The sequence below is a fragment of the Entelurus aequoreus genome, linkage group LG02 (assembly GCF_033978785.1).
Source record: "Entelurus aequoreus isolate RoL-2023_Sb linkage group LG02, RoL_Eaeq_v1.1, whole genome shotgun sequence".
Classification (NCBI taxonomy): domain Eukaryota; kingdom Metazoa; phylum Chordata; class Actinopteri; order Syngnathiformes; family Syngnathidae; genus Entelurus; species Entelurus aequoreus.
In genome coordinates this window covers 61144035-61164343 of record NC_084732.1, presented here as the reverse complement: position 1 = coordinate 61164343, position 20309 = coordinate 61144035, and the positions used below count along the sequence as shown (strand labels likewise).

General features: G+C 39.9%; 1 protein-coding gene across 7 annotated transcripts in view; it reads right to left on the bottom strand.

Annotated features, from left to right (window-relative positions):
- Window positions 1–1824: 1824 nt before the first annotated feature.
- LOC133636505 (multiple epidermal growth factor-like domains protein 11) overlaps window positions 1825–20309 on the bottom strand; it is a 388169-nt gene continuing 369684 nt past the window's right edge. For 3 of the 7 annotated variants that reach the window (XM_062030413.1, XM_062030418.1, XM_062030414.1), the window contains 8 exons: window positions 17903–18031; window positions 17701–17829; window positions 13645–13878; window positions 12562–12716; window positions 9702–9771; window positions 9554–9607; window positions 3618–3821; window positions 1825–2622 (listed from right to left, as the gene is read on the bottom strand). In XM_062030413.1, the coding sequence (XP_061886397.1) occupies window positions 2438–2622; window positions 3618–3821; window positions 9554–9607; window positions 9702–9771; window positions 12562–12716; window positions 13645–13878; window positions 17701–17829; window positions 17903–18031 (1160 nt within the window). In that variant the 3' untranslated portion in view covers window positions 1825–2437. Of the gene's footprint in view, window positions 2623–3617; window positions 3822–6031; window positions 6864–9553; window positions 9608–9701; window positions 9772–12561; window positions 12717–13644; window positions 13879–17700; window positions 17830–17902; window positions 18032–20309 lie in introns of those variants that run through there. The other 4 variants (XM_062030416.1, XM_062030415.1, XM_062030417.1 and 1 more) reach the window with 4 other exon arrangements.

The window sequence follows — 20309 nt, the reverse complement described above, 5'->3', positions numbered from 1 at the left end:
CCCTCATGTATTAAGCTTGCATACACACAAAAACCTGGTGCAAGGCCTTTTTCACGACTAAAATGAGATGTATCAAGACTGATGTTGCCGTGGAAATGTGCGCTGCTTCATATACGCACACTTCTGCAGGTTGTACATACTGTACTTGCATTAATACTTCATATTTATATTTGTGAGGGTGTCTATTAATTTATCTAGGCTATCATTTTGCCACGTGCTGCTGTCACAATGTCTTTCTGTGACTCCTTGGCCTTGTTGGGAGGGCAGCAGCCGCTGGAGACCTGGGAGGACTGACCGGTATTTTTGTCACTACTACCACTCCTACCGCAAGAAGCTTTCCTGTGTTCTAATAATGCATTGAGTAATCAAACAAAAATCTAAGTATTTCATATCCTTTGTGATATGCTGAATGTTTGAATTGAAACGATTTCCTCTGGATTGTGTGTGTGTGTGTGTGTGTGTGTGTGTGTGTGTGTGTGTGTGTGTGTGTGTGTGTGTGTGTGTGTGTGTGTGTGTGTGTGTGTGTGTGTGTGTGTGTGTGTGTGTGTGTGTGTGTGTGTGTGTGTGTGTGTGTGTGTGTGTGTGTGAGTGAGTGGAGCCCATCCATATTACATAATTTTCACCTGAAACTATAATCTGGCTGTGTTGAAAATTACACAAATGATTTTGGATGTAATAGGAGTCACCCACCTCTGCTAAAGTTGTATGTATTAATACAGCAACTATCTTTTCAAACAGGGTGCAACACTACAATATTTCCCGTCCACTCGTCTGTTTTGTCTTCCTAACCCAAACATATATTTTTTATTTCAGTCTGTGTTCAGTGTTCAGAGACCACCCAGCAATGCCAGTTCGCTGGAATCAAGAGAAACATGCTCCTCCTATTGACTCTTACTCAATCTGATCGGGCTGTGTCAGGCTGTGGCTACTTTCAATATGATTTAAAAATGGATATGGGGCGGGGTCTTGGCGTGACAAGCCACGCAGACATCTGGCAGCAATTTGAAGTTGATTGCAACTCTTATTACATGAGGCCCCAGATGCGTGTGAGCTGACTGAGTTACGCTGCCATCTCCTCTACAGCGTTGTAACAACAAGCTGTAACAACAAGCTGTATTCACAGACACACTCCGGGTGGCACTGGGGGCAGGTGGGTAAAGTGTCTTGCCTAAGGACACAACGGCAGTAACTAGGGTGGCGGAAGCGGGGATCGAACCTGCAACCCTTAAGTTGCTGGCACGGCCGCTCTACTAACCGAGCTATACCGCCCCATAGTATGGTAGAGTGGCTGTGCCAGCAATCGGAGTGTTGCTGGTTACTGGGGTTCAATCCCCACCTTCTACCTTCCTAGTCACGTCCGTTGTGTCCTTGGGCAAGACACTTCACCCTTTGCCTCTGATGGCTGCTGGTTAGCGCCTTGCATGGCAGCTCCCGCCATCAGTGTGTGAATGTGTGTGTGAATGGGTAAATGTGGAAATACTGTCAAAGCGCTTTGAGTACCTTGAAGGTAGAAAAGCGCTATACAAGTATAACCCATTTATCATTTATTATTATAAAGTAGAGAAGGGATTCACGTAGCCCCGTTCTCATGTTAGAGAAAGGCGGCGGGTTAATCATTTTGCAATGCAGTCTGCTGAAAATGATGGAAAGCACCGCTCTACATAGCAACTGACAATGTGGTCTAAGTTGGAATTGCCACAAAACACATTTTAAGATTTTTAACCTTCTACTGACATCTGGCGGCTAAAGTGGATAGACCCTCCCAATTCGTCACATTTCATGTGTCAGGTAAACCGCAATGAATGGGGCCGTATAAATCCCGTTCCTATTGTAATTAAGAAAAACATCAATGAAACACATGAAACATTTTTGAGAAAGTAAAAAGAGAATTTCCACAACCTTTTGTAAGTATACTTTTTTTTTTTAAACATAAAATCCTTCTACTCTGAAACATCAGTGTGCAAAAGGTGTGACGTAATAGGAATATTGCTAGCTAACCACCATAGTTGATCTTTGGCATGCATGACACGACTAAAAGAAACAAATACATTTAAAGTGTACTTCCAAAACAGCACGTTTTCTACACTACCTACAAAAAGACTTCCAGAGAGAAAATATGGACCCTGTCAGAGGAAACGGTGTAAAAATATAAGACCTGTTCATCTGGCTTGCTTGTTTTTGTGCAATTGTTTGTCCGTTTTTACAGTCCACTAAAATAAGATATTGGTTTATACTGAATATTTATTTGGCACAAAACCCCTAAAACCAGATGTATTACAGTGATGAAATATCAAATAGAGCATTGGGCACTGCGTCGTTTCGCACAGTCAGCAAAAACCTTTCAGTGTCCCTTTGCACTAAACTAACTAAACAAAACATCTATTGTCTTTCTTCAGTTTCCTTGTTTCCTGTGTCCAGGTTAGTGAGGGTGGTACTTCTAGAGCAGTGAGCCGGTGGGGCTGCCAGGATGAGGGGGGGCGTAGCTGTGGGAGGGGCTTGGCCGCACCGGCAGCAGGTCATAGTGGCTGGGAATGTGGCTGTTCCTGGGAAGGTCATAAGGGTCCTGAGGGTAATTGGGCACCAACACATCTCCAGCTCCTGGAATGATACTGATGGTTGGCTCTGGGACACACGAGACCACCGTTAAACCACAATCCATTAATGACAACCATACTGTTTGAATAAATGATATTAGAAAGAAGATGCAGGTGGGTCCAATTGTGTAATTATAACCATACAATACAATAAAACAGAATAGGTAATGGGCAAAAATAAAAGTATACGTATTAGGAGAATAAGTCATATTGTTAAGAGGAAAAATAAGTCAGCATGTGGAAAAAACTTGATAATTTTACAAGAATAATCATAATTTGATGAGGAAAAAACAATTTTAGAAATTTTAAGGTCAAATAATACAGAAAAAAGTTGAACATTTTTAAAAAATTGGGTTGGGGGAAAAGTGAAATATGAAAAAGTCCAAATACTACTTCAATAAAGTCACAGTGTGAGAAATAGAAAATGTAAAAATGGAAAGAATAAACAATACATTTACAAAAGTCAATAGTTTGAGAAAAAAAATTTGTATTTCACAAAAATATCATAAGGAAAAATGTTAGAAATGTTTTTTTTAGTATAAAATGTTTTATATTGTAAACAAAACAAGGAATACAATTGCAATAATTGAGTGGAAAAGAGCAGTAATTTAGGAGAATACAGTTATAATATGACAAACAGTTTAAGTCTAAAACAAGGCATAATTATCTGAGGATAAAGTCAAATTATGAGGAGAAGTATATAATTTCTAAAGCAATTATTTCAAATATTAAAGAAAAAATACATTATTTTTCTAAAGTAAAAATATAATTAGAAATACAACAAAAACGATTAGGTAGGAAAATAGTTAAAATTACGGAAATAAAGTCAAAGTATTATCATATCAGTCAATTGAAAAAAGATAAAAAAAACAAGGATTAAAAAGTTAATTGTAATAATTTGCTTTTTTCGCGTACACTTCATCGGCTGCTTTACATCAAGTAAAACATCAATATTTGCATTTTTCAGTGTGCGACCCTCGGTGTGAAATGTCTGAACACCTCTGATGTATAAACCTTACATACCGATGTCGTAAACATTCTTGGCAGGCACGCTGGTGCTGCTGATGATAGTCGCCGAGCAGCAGTGCGGCAGGTGGTCGCGATGAGCTGGCGATTTCATCTCCACATAGCTGCTCTCCGAGTGTTTGCACGGCGGGTCATTGATGGTGGCGTACGGGTTTTCACTGTTGAGGGAGCAGGTGCTGGACGAGGAGCCTTTGGTGTAGTCTGCAGGAACAAGCACACACACAGAACAGATGAACCCAAGTCTGTAAGACTCTTTAGTTCCAGTTGATTTAAATAAAAGTTATTTGTTTCTCTCAAACTGACAAGAAATGTAAATCTGTCATTAATGAAAGTAACAATCATCACAGTTAAGCATACTTTGATGTAATCAACCTGTATTGTTTAGTTCAGGGCTGCCCAAACATTTTCCCTCCAGGGGCCAAAGTGAAAATGTGCCAATGGTGCATCAAAAAGTCACAACTTTACCATAGAGTAAGGGTCTACAATTCTAACGCAACTAGTTAGCCAGCAAAAAAAAAAATCTTTAGATTTTAAGATTAAAAAAGTGGCAGCTCCGCCACCAGCATTTTACCATAAAATGTATGTCTTTTTTTTTTTTTTTTGCACCAAATTACTGTAAATTGAAAAACTGTGCCATTGTGGTTTTTATGTTAAAATTCTGCTGACTGAGCTGCCAGATCTTACGGTAAAATCTATGGCCATTTTTTACAGTGCATCACTATAAAATGAACAACAGTACCACTGTATGGCATTTTTACCACTGAGCTGCTACCTGTTTCTTTGTTCTTACAGTGTATTACAGGGAATGGAACAAATGTTACCACTGATTATTTTAAAGTAACTTTCTGGTGACAGAACTTCCAGTTTTTACCGTAAAATTTACTGACTTTTTGACAGTGTAGTCTTGTGGACCTTTTGAAAGGGTTCAGTATGATTATGTAATACATTTGGAAGCCACCCTTTGGCGGGACAAACAAAATGACACAACAGGCCAAATTTGGCCCGCGGGTCCCACTTTGGGCGTCCCTGGTTTAGTCAGATACCAGGTTTGATAGTCAGGATTTTTCTCTGTTCTTGTGCTCCTGATATTAGTAGCATTTAGTGACATCTGCAGAAGTCCAATGGATTTGCTGTGACTCCCAGTGCAGTGTCAAGAGTATGGAAGAGACACAAGGAGACAGATTGGTACGACAGGAGTGGGCAGTAGGAACCCATCCAACACAGAGTCATGTATAACAAGAGTATGGACAACTGGGTTGGTCCCAAACATGTCGCCCTGAAGTCGTGAGGGGCTTTTGACTAATAAGAGAGGGTATGGCCAGACAAGCTCTTAAATGATTCATCAAAAGCCCCTAACGTGACTACAGGGCGCCATGTTTGGGACCAACTCTGAAACCCAGTTGTCCATACTCTACACGGCTCTAATCCAACAGGCAGCAGAACCACTATCAGATGCTTTGTTACAAATGGACCTCCACCAGGCCACTCCTCTGCCCAAACTCCATGAGTATGGTATGAGGACTTGATGCCCACAAGTATCCATAGCTGTCAACCTTTGCATTTGAAATGATGGTCTTTCCTAAAGAGTTTCCAGAACCTGAGAGATCAGACTTCCTACTGTCGAGCAACTGTGTTACGCTTTTGTTTCCCAGGTGCTGCCAAGCAGACCGGGAGCTGTGCTGCTCTGGTAATACTGGAGGGTACTCTTTTCTCATGATAGATAAAGGGGACCTATTACTGTATGTATACAGCTTTTTGGCCCTGTGTATTAGACATTTGGACTTTTATCGAGCAGCGACACATGATTGCACAGAAAGCTATGTAGATCTGCATCGCTTCCTTGTGTTTTCTGTCAACGGTCTGTATAATTAACTCTACCCTCCATCCAGCCCACTTTGCAATAATCGGTCACACTCCCGAAGACTGCCTAAGGGCTGCAGCGTACACCGGTATAACTTCCAAAGCAGAGCCCATATAAGTAAGTCTGACACACAATAACGTCAATGTGACCCCAATTTTTTTTTCTTCAAAGACTGTAAACAGCGTGCAGAACAAACCAAAACTACTTACAAAGGCTCACTTATAAATGCATGAACCTTATTATTTGACCAAAATACTCCTAAATTATTTATCCCAACACTTGTAGAGTTTAGCATATGGACAGTATTTTTTAATCAGTTGATATCCATCCATCCATCCATCCATTTTCTACCGCTTGTCGCTTTCTGGGTCATGGGGGGAGCTGGATCTTATCTAGGCTGCATCCGGGCAGTAGGTGGGGTACACCCTGGACAAGTCGCCGCCTCATTACAGGGCCAACACAGATAGACAACATTCACAGTCACGTTCACACACTAGGGCCAATTTAGTGTTGCCAATCAACCTATCCCCAGGTGCATGTTTTTGGAGGTGGGAGGAAGCCAGAGTACCCGAGCCCGGGGATCGAACCCAGGACCTTCGTATTGTGAAGCACATGCACTAACCCCTGTTACACCGTGCTGCCCTCTTAGTTGAAATGTTAACCACAATTGGTCAATTAATGTAGCACACATGCCGATCAATAAGCACACACGCAGATAGTCATTTAAAGTGGCAAACATGACAGGAAATGTTTCAATAATTATGGCTCACAAAATAACATTTTGCATTTTCAGAATTAGACAACATATTATCATGAGGACTGATGAATAGACATTAATCCCACATAACTTTATTTACAGTCGAATGTTGCAATGCTTCTGTTTTAATGGGTTGAATCTGGTTGGTTGGTTGGAGACCCCTGGTCAAGAGTGTGTCATCCATTGGTTTATGGATGACGAAGGAAATGGCACTTTTGACCGTCCAAAACATTCCCAGCCCTAAACTTAATCAAGCATCTCTGGGACTGGGATGTTGCACCACAGACTGTCCAAGAGATGATTGATGCCCTGATCTCTGTCTGTCAGGCTGTTGTAGCGAGTGCATACAGGCCATACACATGTATGTGTTGTCTTGAGGAAAGTCAATTAACCACTTTGATGATGTATAGAAGAAATGCTTTGTGAACTGAAGTTTGTTCCAGGGAGCAAAAGTAACATAGTTAGAAGTCCAAACATCAATAAGGATCAACAGGTAAGGTGGCTGAGAATGAAGTTGCGGTTAAAGGAAGAACAGGACACAGTGGTAACTTAGACAGGAGGAGAAACTCCCTGAGTGAGTTGGGGGAATGATGGGATAGACACAGAGGAAGGAGTCGTGTGCAACCTGCAGAGACACAAAGACATTTGTGAGGACAAGTGCATACACAGGACACAGCAGAGAAACATTCTGGTACAGACTTGGGGCCTGATTTTCTCAGATCCAAATAATATGTGCTAAACAGCGTGTGCAAGCTATAAAACTGTGTGTACTATTAATGGGTATTTTGCGGGTAATTTACTAAGACTATGTGTACAAATAAAAAGTACAAAAATGGTGCAGACCACCATATTGAAATTATTTTGCATCTATACCAGCTGTCATTTCCTTTCGAATTCATGGCATTTTATAATCCAACTTTCGTCATGTTGTTGACATCCAGCACACTAATATAATATGTGCCACATTTCTGGGCTATATTGAAGCGTGATCTAGACAACAGAACCTACTTTTAGCACGCCGAAAGTGCGCTCTGGGAGGCGCTGTGCTGTTTCAAGAAAATACATATTGCAACAAGACGTTTCTTCCAATAGGAGATATACTCCCTCCATCCATCCATCCACCATCCATCCATTTTCTATACCGTGTATCCCCACTATGGTCAGTGTCCGGAGTCTATCCCAGCTGACTTCGGGCGACAAGCGGGGTACACCCTGGTCTGGTCGCCAGCATATTGCAGCGCACAAGGAGATACAGTACACTGTATGTCAAATATATAATGTTATATTTCCAATATGAAAAAACAAATTCCTTAAAAAACTCCAACAGACACCAAAACAAATCAGTTTAATTTTTTAGATCAGCCCCTTAAAGAGGAACTGCACTTTTTTTGGGGAACTTTGCCTATCATTCACAACGGATGCATTTAAAAAAAAAAAAAAAAAAAGGATTCTAACTCGTAAATAAACGTCTGCTTACAATGGAGTCAATGGGAGGTTCTCTCTATTGCCGTCTAAATAGCCATCTAACACTTCATTTACATTTTGTGACCTGAATATTAACCAAGTATTAGTGATATTGTTATCATAAGCACTGACGCAGACACATTTTTTTTAGCGGTGCCGCAATCACAGAACTAGCTTGTTGCTGATAAATTGACGTCATGCTGGTGAGCTGCTTTCTTGCCTCAGAGCAGGTGAAAGTTTATTCTAGATCATAAATAATACCTCTCACCTTGATAGTAGAAGGATGAGGACATAATATGACAAGTTGGTCAACTTTGGCATCCAATTTAGATCTGGAAATGGCGTGAAAGACACAGAAAGATGCTTGGTTCCACCCCTCCTTTTTCTTTGCAAGTATTAATGTGTCATTCTTCATCCAAACGGGAATATATCAAGATCCTATCAGTCGGCATCCTAGTAACAGCAGACATTGTACAGTAAATTATGTTTGTTGGCTCTCGTGATGTCCGCAGTGAGCCGTAATCAGTGATGTTGTCAAAGGAAAATGTGAAAGTCATGATGCGTTTTTTGAAATCAAAGCGCCGACTTATGCTTAAAATGAGCAGAATATGTAAATATTAAATGTTATTATAAATGTGCCTGTTACTATGTTACATATATACTTACAGTGTGTATGTAAAACCTTGTTTTGTGTTTTGGATGATTTTTTAAATGCTTTATAGGCAGAGAAGAGCAACTCCCATCGGCTCCATTGTAAGGGAACTTTTGATCGCATTTATTTACTATTTAGAATGCATAAAAAAAGAAAAACGTAGGTGTGCTTGTCTTACATTAGGATTGTGAATGATAGGCAACATTTAAAAAAAAAAAGTGCAGTTCCCCTTTAAAGTAATCCAGCAGCTATAAATTATAAAATAGTATTGCTGAATAAATGATATGTGGAATATTTTTTATTTCTGACAGTTCAAATATGTTGACATGCACAGAGGCGGAATATTCTCTCTCTTAATCGTCTCTTTACAGCGAGATCACCTCCTTTTCCACTGCCATTTTGCACGTAACTATGTCAGTTTGCGCACATATTTCAAACGTGCTAAATGCGGCTGCAAAACAGCGGCTGCAGTACAGTTTAGTCTTGATAATCATATTGCAAGCGCTGCATGATTATATTTGCATTTCCTCCTCCCAGCATTATGGACATTTTGATAATCATCACATATACATCAAGACAAACACGCTAAATAGATTGTGCGCTCTATTTTGCTCATCTAAGAGACACGATCCTCTACGCACAAGCTTAATAATCAGCTTTGCGTGCGCTAACACGCAAATATTTACTATATCAGGCCCTTGGAGGGATGACCTCATGCTACACATTCTGCGGCACGACTCTCGCCTCTTCTTGCACACTAAACAAAGCAAACGCCACAGGATCTCTGACTGGCAGTGGACGATGGCCCTCATATCAAAGAATTAGATCAACATAAACAATTCCGGAACTTTTCAGACACCTTGTATGCTGGTCCAGATTTGCCCCATTTAAGTGTTTGTGGTTGAAATTTTCTTTGTTTTTCTCAAATGATTTTGGCTGTGTTTTTAGCCTATGTTCTACCGTTTATGTAGATGTATAGCACATGTATATTGATACATGCGTTTTGAAAGTTTAAATAAATATCCAGTATAGCTGACCTACTGTCATGCAGCCTGAGAAAACGGGGATATCTACTTTGATGTAGGAGGACATGAGAAGGTTCCACAGGCAGGAGTAGCATCATTGAGTATGGAAGGTGTGTGAGCAAGTGGGTTGGCAGAGGAGTATGAAAAGATGACATCACCCTGTCACAAATGTACCTCTGTAGTGCGGCTCCACGTGATGACTGTAACGCCGGTCAACGCAGTAAACACCTGTGCAGAAACCACAAAGAACAGTCCGACGAGGTTTAAAGTTGATTGTGACAATCAAGCAAACAGGAGAAAGAAACGTAAAGCAGAGACTGACCCAACTCATTGAGGTTACAATAGGCGCCCCACTCTGGAGCACTGTTCCTGTATCGTCCCTTGGCCTTCATCTGGCAAATACAAGGAAACACCTTTTTTAGACCACACACTTTTGTAATCATAGAAAGAAGAACACGTTAATGTCTGACTGAAGCTTCAAATCAAAAAGCATGGCAAGATTAACCTGGATTCTACCACAGCAGCGAGGAAATTGCAACTACTTTTTTTTTTTTCCAAAATTGTTTTTCTAAATATTAAATAACGTTTATATGGTGGAACCTGTTTAAAGGGGAACTGCACTTTTTGGGAATTTTGCCCATCATTCACAATTCCTATGAAAGGCAAGAACATATGTTTTTTTTTTAATATGCATTCTAACTCGTAAAATACGGCAAGTAAAAGGTGGCTAACAATGAAATTAATGGGAGTAATCTATTGCACCCATAAAACCCTCTAAAAAACAACAGAAATAACCAAACTTCATTTACATCTCATGACCTGAAGATTAACCAAGTATGAGTGATATTGGTATTATAAGCGCGAACACACTATAACTACTTTTAGCAGAGCCATGATCTCAGAAGCGACCAGCTAATGCAGCTATTTACATAATGAGATGGTGAGCTGCTGCATTGTCTTTGAAGTGGTAAAAGTTCATTCTAGATTAGAAAACGTGCCTCTTAATTGTAAAGTAGAAGCTATGAACCAAGAAGTTGGTCAACTTTAACATTCAACTTAGACTCGGAGATGGCGAGAAAGACACAAAAATAGATTTATTTATTTTTATTTTACCTCAGGATTGTAATTAATTCTTTATCAAAATGGGAATACAAAAATATCCCATCACCCTGAGAGCAGACATTGTACAGTAAGTGATTGTTTTATTATGTTCATAGTTTGTATTTCTTGTTAAACACTTAGCAATAGTGCTGCTTCCTGGAACTGCTTGTCACTCTGCTTCTCAAACTGGTAGCTCATCCTCCGTATATTCAGGCTCAAAAATCAAAGGTTCTGTATGATCATTTGTCCCAGAGTAGTCGTTGTTGTCTCTCATGAAGTCTGCCCTGAGTAGTAGTGTAAATAGGAAAAAGGAAATAGCGAACTTTGTGATGCAATGTTAGTCAATGTGCTGCCGTAATACTTAAAATGAGCAAACTACGTAAATATGACATGTTATTACTAATGTGCCTGTTACTACATTACATATATACACTTACAGAATGTATATAAAATATTTTTTTGGGATGTTTTTTTCAGAGTGCTTTATAAGCGGAATATAGTGAATCCCATTAGCTCAATTGTTAGTGTTAATTTACGAGTTAGAATGCATTAAAAAAGTAAAAAACCTATGTGGTTTTATCTTACATAGGGATTGTGAATGATAGGCAACATTTCAAAAAGTGCAATTCCCCATTAATATTTTACACTTTATCTAACACAGCTGTTGCTGCCATGACGACGCGGACAATCTTACAACACACACTGACGAATATTCATAGAAATACCCCCTTTTAGTCTCAAATTTCATGTCGACAAAAGCCGCTCGAGCATTAAGCGGGCACTCTTTTAGTAACAAAAAGAACCCATTGTCCAGGTCTGATTTGTTGATCAACATAGTTGGGTTCTAGACATATATAAGCGGCATCGACTTTAACAAGTTCCACTTTACCTACACATCTGTTTGTAGGTGCACATTTGTACACATTTTTTGTAGGGTGTTTGAAATATAATTTGCAGGGAAAAGTACTTGGAGAGCGCAGACCTCTGCCAGGCTATACTGTATCACCTCCAAATATAATCACTCGCTCTCACATTTCTTGGAAGTTTAATCAAAATCCTCCTATAACTTTTTGAGCTATCCATAGTGGAATGAAAGGAACAGAGTGAAACCTCTACTGTCTTTGTCTCCGTGGGTGGAGGCGGGACCGCTAAGATAACCATGTGTTTGTCTGAAGATGTCTGAATATTCTAATTCATCCGGGTCATCGTATTGTTCACAACTGAACTGTTCAGATTGTCTTAGACAGTGTTTCCCTGCTAATCGGAAGACTAGATAGGACATCTCTAGTGTGAGGGGATGGTCCAGGATCCAAAGTTGAATGAGCAAAACCTCTATTAAAAATAATATTTGATGCAAGAGCTGGGCTGATTTTGGTGGGTGGATTTAGTTCCTTCATCATCATTGCCGCTGAAAAGGGGAAAAGGTGCTAAAATAACTCTTCATAAATCCTGAAATGAAATCGCAGGAAGCGATTGCCACAGTAGATGTCAGAGTACACACATCTGGAACAATGCAGTTTGGAGAGAGGAATCAACAATGTCATTATTCTGATACAGTAACATAGGACATACTGTATGTGACTGTAACCAGAGTACAGAATTTAAGCAAAACATGTTGTGGTTTTGCTGCTTTCTGCACCAGTTCACAATTACAGGATTATTAAAGGATGCTCAAATGCTACCTGTTCAAAAGTTGAAGCAGTATCTTAGGTGGAACTTGCAAAATATTCCAATAAACCCATTCAACATCCATCAAAGGTAATACAGGGAGACTTCTGGAGTGGCCAAGTCTTAGATCTTACTTTTAATAGTGCTTTGTGGAATTGGGGTAACGTTGTGCTACTCACTGAGGTTATTTCAGTCAGAGACGTAAATACAAGCTATTAAAGCATGATGTGTCCTAACTTTTTTCTCAGTAACAAATTGCATATTTGCATAATATATTTTGTTAAATGTTTTGCACATGCTGTTCCCTATTTCATTAGAATCATTTACATTTCATATCAAAGAACAAACTGTCGAATTGGATATCTGATTTTCAAATGACTATGTGAGGAAGTTAAAGAGATGGTTGGTCCTACCTTGGCTGAGCGTCTCTTGGCAGGCTTGGCATAGTGAGCTGCGTAGGTGCAGGGGCCCAGAGTGTGGTAGCTTGGGTTTGAGAAGCTGCGGCCTAAAGAGTTGTTACTAGGCGATGACTCAGCAGAAGAGAGCAGGCCCGTGCACTGCAGCCCTGCTATGACATCAGCACATTTTCTCCCATCTTCAACACATCACATCACTATACATGAATTAGCCAAACTTAACTTGGCCTGGTAACATGTCCAGAGCTGTAAATTAAAAACATTAGAAGGTCTACTAATTATTACTATTAATCTGATAAATGGTTGTACTGAATATTTGTCCATCCATCCATCCATTTTGTTGCACTTATCCAAGTTCAGGTCGCGGGGCACAGCAGCCTAACCAGAGAAAAACAAACTTCCCTCTTCTGGCTATTTAGTCCAGTTCCTCCTGGGGGAACCTGAGGACTTCCCAGGCCAATTGAGAGACTAAACTTCTGCATGGTGTCCTGGCTCTTCTCCCGAGGCCTGCTGCCGATCGGACATGCCCTGAACATTTCACCAGGAAGGAGTCCTGAGCAGACTCTTATTTCCTCCTTGGATGACAAAACTTGTCTTTAAGGAAAAGCCCAGCCACCCTATTGAGAAAACCCGTTTGGTCCGCTGGTACCCAACAACATAGATAAATTGGTAACACGAGAGCTTTGCCTTCCGGTTCAGTTTGCCACAACAATGCGCCTCACTTGTAAACAAGATATTTAAACTCCTCCACTTGGGGCAGGATCTCATTCCTGACCCAGAGATATCCTAAACATATGCACCAGTTAATGATTCAGTGAGAGAAAAACCCGTTAGGATAATCACAAATGACAAACAAGCTGATTAAGGCTGTGCAAGGCTAATTCAGGTTAATTCTCTTTACCCAAATAGCTATTTTTGGGCTTCCCCAACAAAGTGATTATAAATAAATATAATTTGGCTTTTGAACAACAAAAAGAGAGGAAAGAAAACATCAAATGTTTTGAAAAAAGTGATCAATAAACACATATTTGTTAGGTACCAGGAGGAAAAAGGACGATTAGCAGAGACAAGTTGCCCTACCTGGGAGGGAGTAGTCTGTGGAGTTAAGGTGCAAGGCGGGTGTGTAGGTGACGTTGGGAACGTGGTGGCCCTTCTCCCTCTGTCTGTAGCGCAGCCACACCACCAGTCCCAGCATGGCCATGATGAGCAGCAGCAGAAAGATGATGCCCAGGATGGCGCCCGCTGACTGACGCTCGGATGCAAGAGCTGGGCTGATTTTGGTGTAAGGGTTCAGTTCCTCCATCATCATTGCAGCTGCGAAAGGAGAAAAAAAGACATTTCAAAGTTTCTTCACCAGCTCTCAGAATCCCCTATCGTTCACTTAATTTCTTTTTCCATCATCAAATATCTTCAAATCACATTTCCTTTAAAAAAATCCCAACATTTCCCAACAGGTACATTTGAGCTTACCGTCATCATTTAAAAAAAATAAATTTCTATCGTAATTTACTTTTTTACCTTTTAATAAATGAATATGAGGCCTGATCGGCACACATAGAGAACGTTGCCCATATTAAAAACACCCGAGTACACCCATCACATTCCAGCAATCATTTTGAATTACAATATATATTCATAGATAATTGAAGAGTAGACAGCTTGTATATATTTACTATCCACTGAAAATCACTCAACAAACTTATTATATTGTCTAACTAGATTGCAAAACAAGTGAATAGCAGGATTATTGGGTCTTGCCTACGGTTCAGCATGGTCTGCAGGTGCACGAGTGCTGCTGGCACCGGAGGGATGCGGTTTATTTGTGAATTCCTACTTGTTCTGTGACATTCTAAAGCACAGCATGATCTCCTCTTTTAGGAAAGTGGGCCGCATGGCAGTTTGCCAATATGATAATGAGTCTAAACACACCTCCAAGATGACAAGCTGATTGTGAGCACCTGTTGAGGGTAGAGGAGCAGAATATGTCCATCATCCACTAGCTTCTTTGATGTCGTAAAAGAGGAGTGGTAGACGGTCCGAGTACCAACCTGTGCACCTTTGATTAATTCCATGTCCGAGAGGATTAAGATATTCACACTTTGACCAATGTGTACATGTTCACTGTGGGGCATACTCACTTGTGTTGACATTGGCTGTTCACACAATAATGCTCATGTGTTGACATATTTTCAGAGGACAGTAATCCCATACAAAGCTACCTGACTACTCTAAAGTATATCAAAGTTGCTATAGTGTTGTCTCACGAGTGGATATAATAATTGGCTTGCTGAAATGTAAAGTGTGTATTCACTTTTATCACATACTTGGTTGCATGAGGTCAGGGTAAAAAAGGAGTAATAATGTAGATGATGCCATGAATATAGATTACTTTTTCCTCTTAAAACCTATGCATTACATTTGTACTTTTTTCATTACTGCCGTGAGTAACATTTTGGCATGTTGTTATTGTATACTGGGAGAATGTGTAATCCATATCATCTCATATTTTGGTTCTGGTTTAAGTTTATTTCGAACATGCATACAGTTACAATATGACACAGCACAAATTTCCAGTTCCTTTTTTTATAATTGTTTTTATTTTTTAGAATATTTTAGAATTACATTTGAACAGATTCTCTGGTCTCTCTAGTTTCCCATACATTTTGTTATTTGTGACACATTTTCACAAATAGATTTTGCGCTACCTGATCACCGTGCTAATAAGCACATTATAATGGGACTGGATGTAAATGTGTAGTAGCTTGTCGTTTCAATTTCTCAAAATAGGTGGCGGCATGCATCGAACCGGCACTAACATAACACATAACACATAACACTAACATAACATAACACCTGCTCTGCCAGAGAATAAGAGAACGTAGCAGAGAAGATACATTTTGACAATTTAGCGACTTTGTCGCTATATTTCGCGAGTATTCAGACCCTATAGATTAGGGCAGGGTAAAATAATGGATCAATATCTTTTAATTTTCAACATTATCAATTCAAAGTACAAAGTACATTTATATGATGTAACACATTTGAGATATTTTGAATATTTAACTGTAGATTGAATCAAATCAAATTTAATCCAATCGTCAATAATCTATTTAGAAGTTTATGAATCAAAATCAAATTGATTTGGGAAATTGGCCATGATACCCAGACCTACTATAGATACTTTTTCACAGAGAAGACAAATCGCTCTTCTCTCCAAGCAGCATGTGCTCCTATGCGGTCCCTTCCCTCATCTAAAAGCATTCACAGGTGGCTCCATTTGGTTTGTGACATTAAAAAACAACAACAACATAAAGTAGTAACAGAAGTAAGTTCAATTGTATTTAATCCCAACTGCTTTTAATGCTTTTTACGTACTTATTTATTCACAAAGTGTTTTACTCCAATCTACAGCTTCCATTACAATTACATGCACATGCGTCATGGTCAATTATTAAAAAAAAAAAAGATCATAAAATTCCACCACCACAAATACATTGCGGTCATGTGGGAAACACTGCTCTCACATAAAATTGTTGAATGCTAGAGTTTGAAAAGTGCATAAAATGCTCACTCTCTTTAAATGCCTACTGAAACCCACTACTACCGACCACGCAGTCTGATAGTTTAAATATCAATGATGAAATCTTAACATTGCAACACATGCCAATACGGCCGGGTTAACTTATAAAGTGCAATTTTAAATTTCCCGGCAAACTTCCGGCTGAAAACGTTTCGATATGATGATGTTTGCGCGTGACGTCAACGGTTGAAGCGGAAGTATTCGGAGCCCATTGAATCCAATACAAAAAGCTCTGTTTTCATCTCAAAATTCCACAGTATTCTGGACATCTGTGTTGGTGAATCTTTTGCAATTTGTTTAATAAACAATGGAAACTGCAAAGAAGAAAGTTGTAGGTGGGATCGGGGTATTAGCGGCGGACTACAGCAACACAACCAGGAGGACTTTGAGAAGGATAGCAGACGCTCTAGCCGCCGACCTCACCTTGACTTCCTCCGTCTCCGGGCCGCCGACGCATCGATGATCGGGTGAAGTCCTTCGTCGTACCGTCGATCGCTGGAACGCAGGTGAGCACGGGTCGTGATGAGCAGATGAGAGCTGGCGTAGGTGCAGAGCTAATGTTTTTAGCATAGCTCTTTTGGGGTTCCGTAGCTAAGTTAGCTTCAATGGTGTCGTTAGCAACAGCATTGCTAAGCTTCGCCAAGCTGGAAAGCATTAACCGTGTATTTACATGTCCAGAGTTTGGTAGTATTGTTGATCTTCTGTCTATCCTTCCAGTCAGGGACTTATTTGTTTTGTTTCTATATGCAGTTAAGCCCGATGCTATCACGTTAGCTCAGTAGTTAAAGTGCTTCACCGATGTACTATCGTGGAAATAAAAGTCACTGTGAATGTCCATTTCGCGTTCTCGACTCTCATTTTCAAGAGGATATAATATCCGAGGTGGTTTAAAATACAAATCTGTGATCCACAATAGAAAAAGGAGAGAGTGTGGAATCCAATGACCCCTTGTACCTAAGTAACGGTCAGAGCGAAAAAAGATACGTTCTGCACTGCACGCTAGTACTTCCCTTTCATGTTCCTCATCCACGAATCTTTCATCCTCGCTCAAATTAATGGGGTAATCGTCGCTTTCTCGGTCCGAATCTCTCTCGCTGCTGGTGTAAACAATAGGAAAATGTGAGCAGCCCTTCCTCCGGTGTCGCCACGCTACTTCCGGTAGGGGCAAGGCTTTTTTTTTATCAGAGACCAAAAGTTGCGAACTTTATCGTCGTTGTTCTATACTAAATCCTTTCAGCAAAAATATGGCGATATCGCGAAATGATCAAGTATGACACATAGAATGGATCTGCTATCCCCGTTTAAATAAAAAAAATTCATTTCAGTAGTTCATTTCAAATAATTTAAAAAAGATCTAAAAACTCTGTGCAAGTGTACAATACAGAAAACTTCCATAGTCCTCCAAAGAGAATTCAAATATTGCAGCTTTACTTCCAATGGTGCTGTTCTAAAGCTTGTGAATGCTCATTAAATACGACATGCAAAAAGATCTCCTTCCCTTCAGCAGTAGATGTTCATTAATGTGAACCTGCATCAAAAGGTTAGAGAAGTCTCACCTTGGTCACAGCGGATGCCTTTGAATCCGATGCTGCAATAGCAGGTTCCCGTCACATAGTCACAGGTGCCGTTGTTCATACACTCGCATAGCTGCTGGCAGCCATAGCCAAATGTCCCCGCAGGACATTCTGCACATGGGTTTCAGCAGATTATGCAAATGAAACAATAGCGGATAGTGTGCACCCATGTGCAAACACTCACTGAGTTCACAGCTGTCTCCAATGAAGCCGGTCCTGCACGAACACTGTCCACCGATGTGGTCACAGTCGGCCCCGTTCTGACAGCGACACACTTCAGCACACTGAGAGCCATAGAAACCTGTGGGGCAGCCTGACGTAGAACACAAAATAACATAAATAGTATTTGTTGTGTTTTCTTTGATACCATATGAGTAACAATTGATAAAATTTCATAAAAATGGCCCATGTGACTTATACTACACAAACTGTTTTCGTTTACTTTATAACTACGGGGCCTTTAATGATTTACTTCATTGTTTTTATAGGATGGAATGGTTATACAATGTATGTCAATGATTCTCTGCCTTTAAAACTGTGTCAAACTTATTCATATAGGCACAAATATTTACAGTACATACATTCAGATATATCGTTCAATAGGGGCACATTTGGATGTGTCATCAAGGTCTAGAAGAAAAAAGAACCCATTGATTACTGTTGGGATGTTCAGAAACAACCGGGGCCGCCCCTCCCTATACGCAGTTCCTGCACTGCGGGTAGGACCCTTTTTCTGTGCTTAGTTCATTTGAAATATAATTCTGCTTTGAGCCTCAATCAAACTTCACTGAAATTTGCAACACGAACAAGGCAAGCCAAATGTCTTTAGTTTTACAGTCAGGCGACAATTTGGCAACAATGACAGTATAATGTTTGGAGGAATCAAGGCGCGGTTTCAAACCAAAGAACTCTGTAGCAAATGTCCAGAATGGTGGAGAGAGATTCATCGTCTGGGGATGTTTTAGTGCCAGTGGTACAAATGCATTGCACAATTCTAATCAACAGCTAGACAGCTGAAGCTCGGACATAAATGAATGTTCCAACAGGATAGTGGCCATAAACACACATCAAAACAATAAAATTAACCTTCTGGAATGGCCTTTCTCAACCCTATCAAACATTTATGGACTATACTTTAAATTACATGTCAGGAGACAAACCAATTTAAATGACTGGTGTAATATTAATTCGGCCAAGAAGAGTGGTAAAACATCCAGCCAGAATTATGCCAGAAGTGTGCATGCATCTATTGCAGCCTGCAAGCGCTGTATAATTAATTGGTTAAAAACCAGAATAAATTTAAACTTGTAAACCTTTTTTAAATAATTGAAAGTATATGTTGTATAATAGACTTTGGAACAAGAAAAGTTAAAATAAAAGATCATGTCACATTTATGACCATTATGAGTGTATGTAAAATTCTGACCGCAACAGAAATGTACACTAGATAGCGCACTTTTTTTTCCCCTTTATTTTTCTACCGCTGAAGGTGTGTAGGTGGGAAGCTGCACTCATACTTGCCAACCCTCCCGTTTTTAGCGGGAGAATCCCGGTATTCAGCGCCTCTCCCGACAACCTCCCGGCAGAGATTTTCTCCCGACAACCTCCCGGCAGAGATTTTCTCCCGACAAACTCCCGGTATTCAGCCGGAGCTGGAGGCCACGCCCCCTCCAGCTCAATGCGGACCTGAGACTGAGTGGGGACAGCCTGTTCTCACGTCCGCTTTCCCAGAATATAAACAGCTTGCCTGCCCAAAGACGTCATAACATCTAGGGCTTTTATAGAGTGCACAACTGCGCACACAACAAGGAGACGAAGCAGAAGAACGAGGAAATTACAGACATGGCGGCCGAAATGATAGACTCATCATGAACGGAGAAGTTAAACAGGACAATACTGCCATCTAATGGCTAGCCACCGGAACACTGAAATTCAAGTATTTTTTTTTTTTCTATGTAAATAAAATAAATAAATATATATATATATATATATATATATATATATATATATATATATATATATATATATATATATATATATATATATATATATAGCTAGAATTCACTGAAAGTCAAGTATTTCATATATATATATATATATATATATATATGAAATACTCGAGTTGGTGAATTCTAGCTGTAAATAACCACGCCCCCAACCACGCCCCCGTCCCCAACCAACCCCCCCACCCCCCACCTCCCGATATTGGAGGTCTCAAGGTTGGCAAGTATGGCTGCACTACAGTGCTCAAGATGCAAAAAATGCATACTTCACGAAGTTATTAATATATAGGATATGTGGTAGTAATAGATATTATATGTGAAAAACAAATGCCATTAAAAAAATATAAAATGGCACCATTTATTTATTTATTTAATTTACCAAAACGCATCAATAGAATTTGTTTTAATCACTTGCTTGATTCATCCAGCAGCTATACAATTTGAAAATTATGTTGCTGAATAGACAATGTGTCTAATATTTTTTTTAATTTCTGACTGTCCAAATATGTTGAAACGTGCACGCAGGATGGAGGATACGTTGTCCATCGTGTGTCTTTGTAGCGCATGCACTCCTCTCTCTCAGCCGTG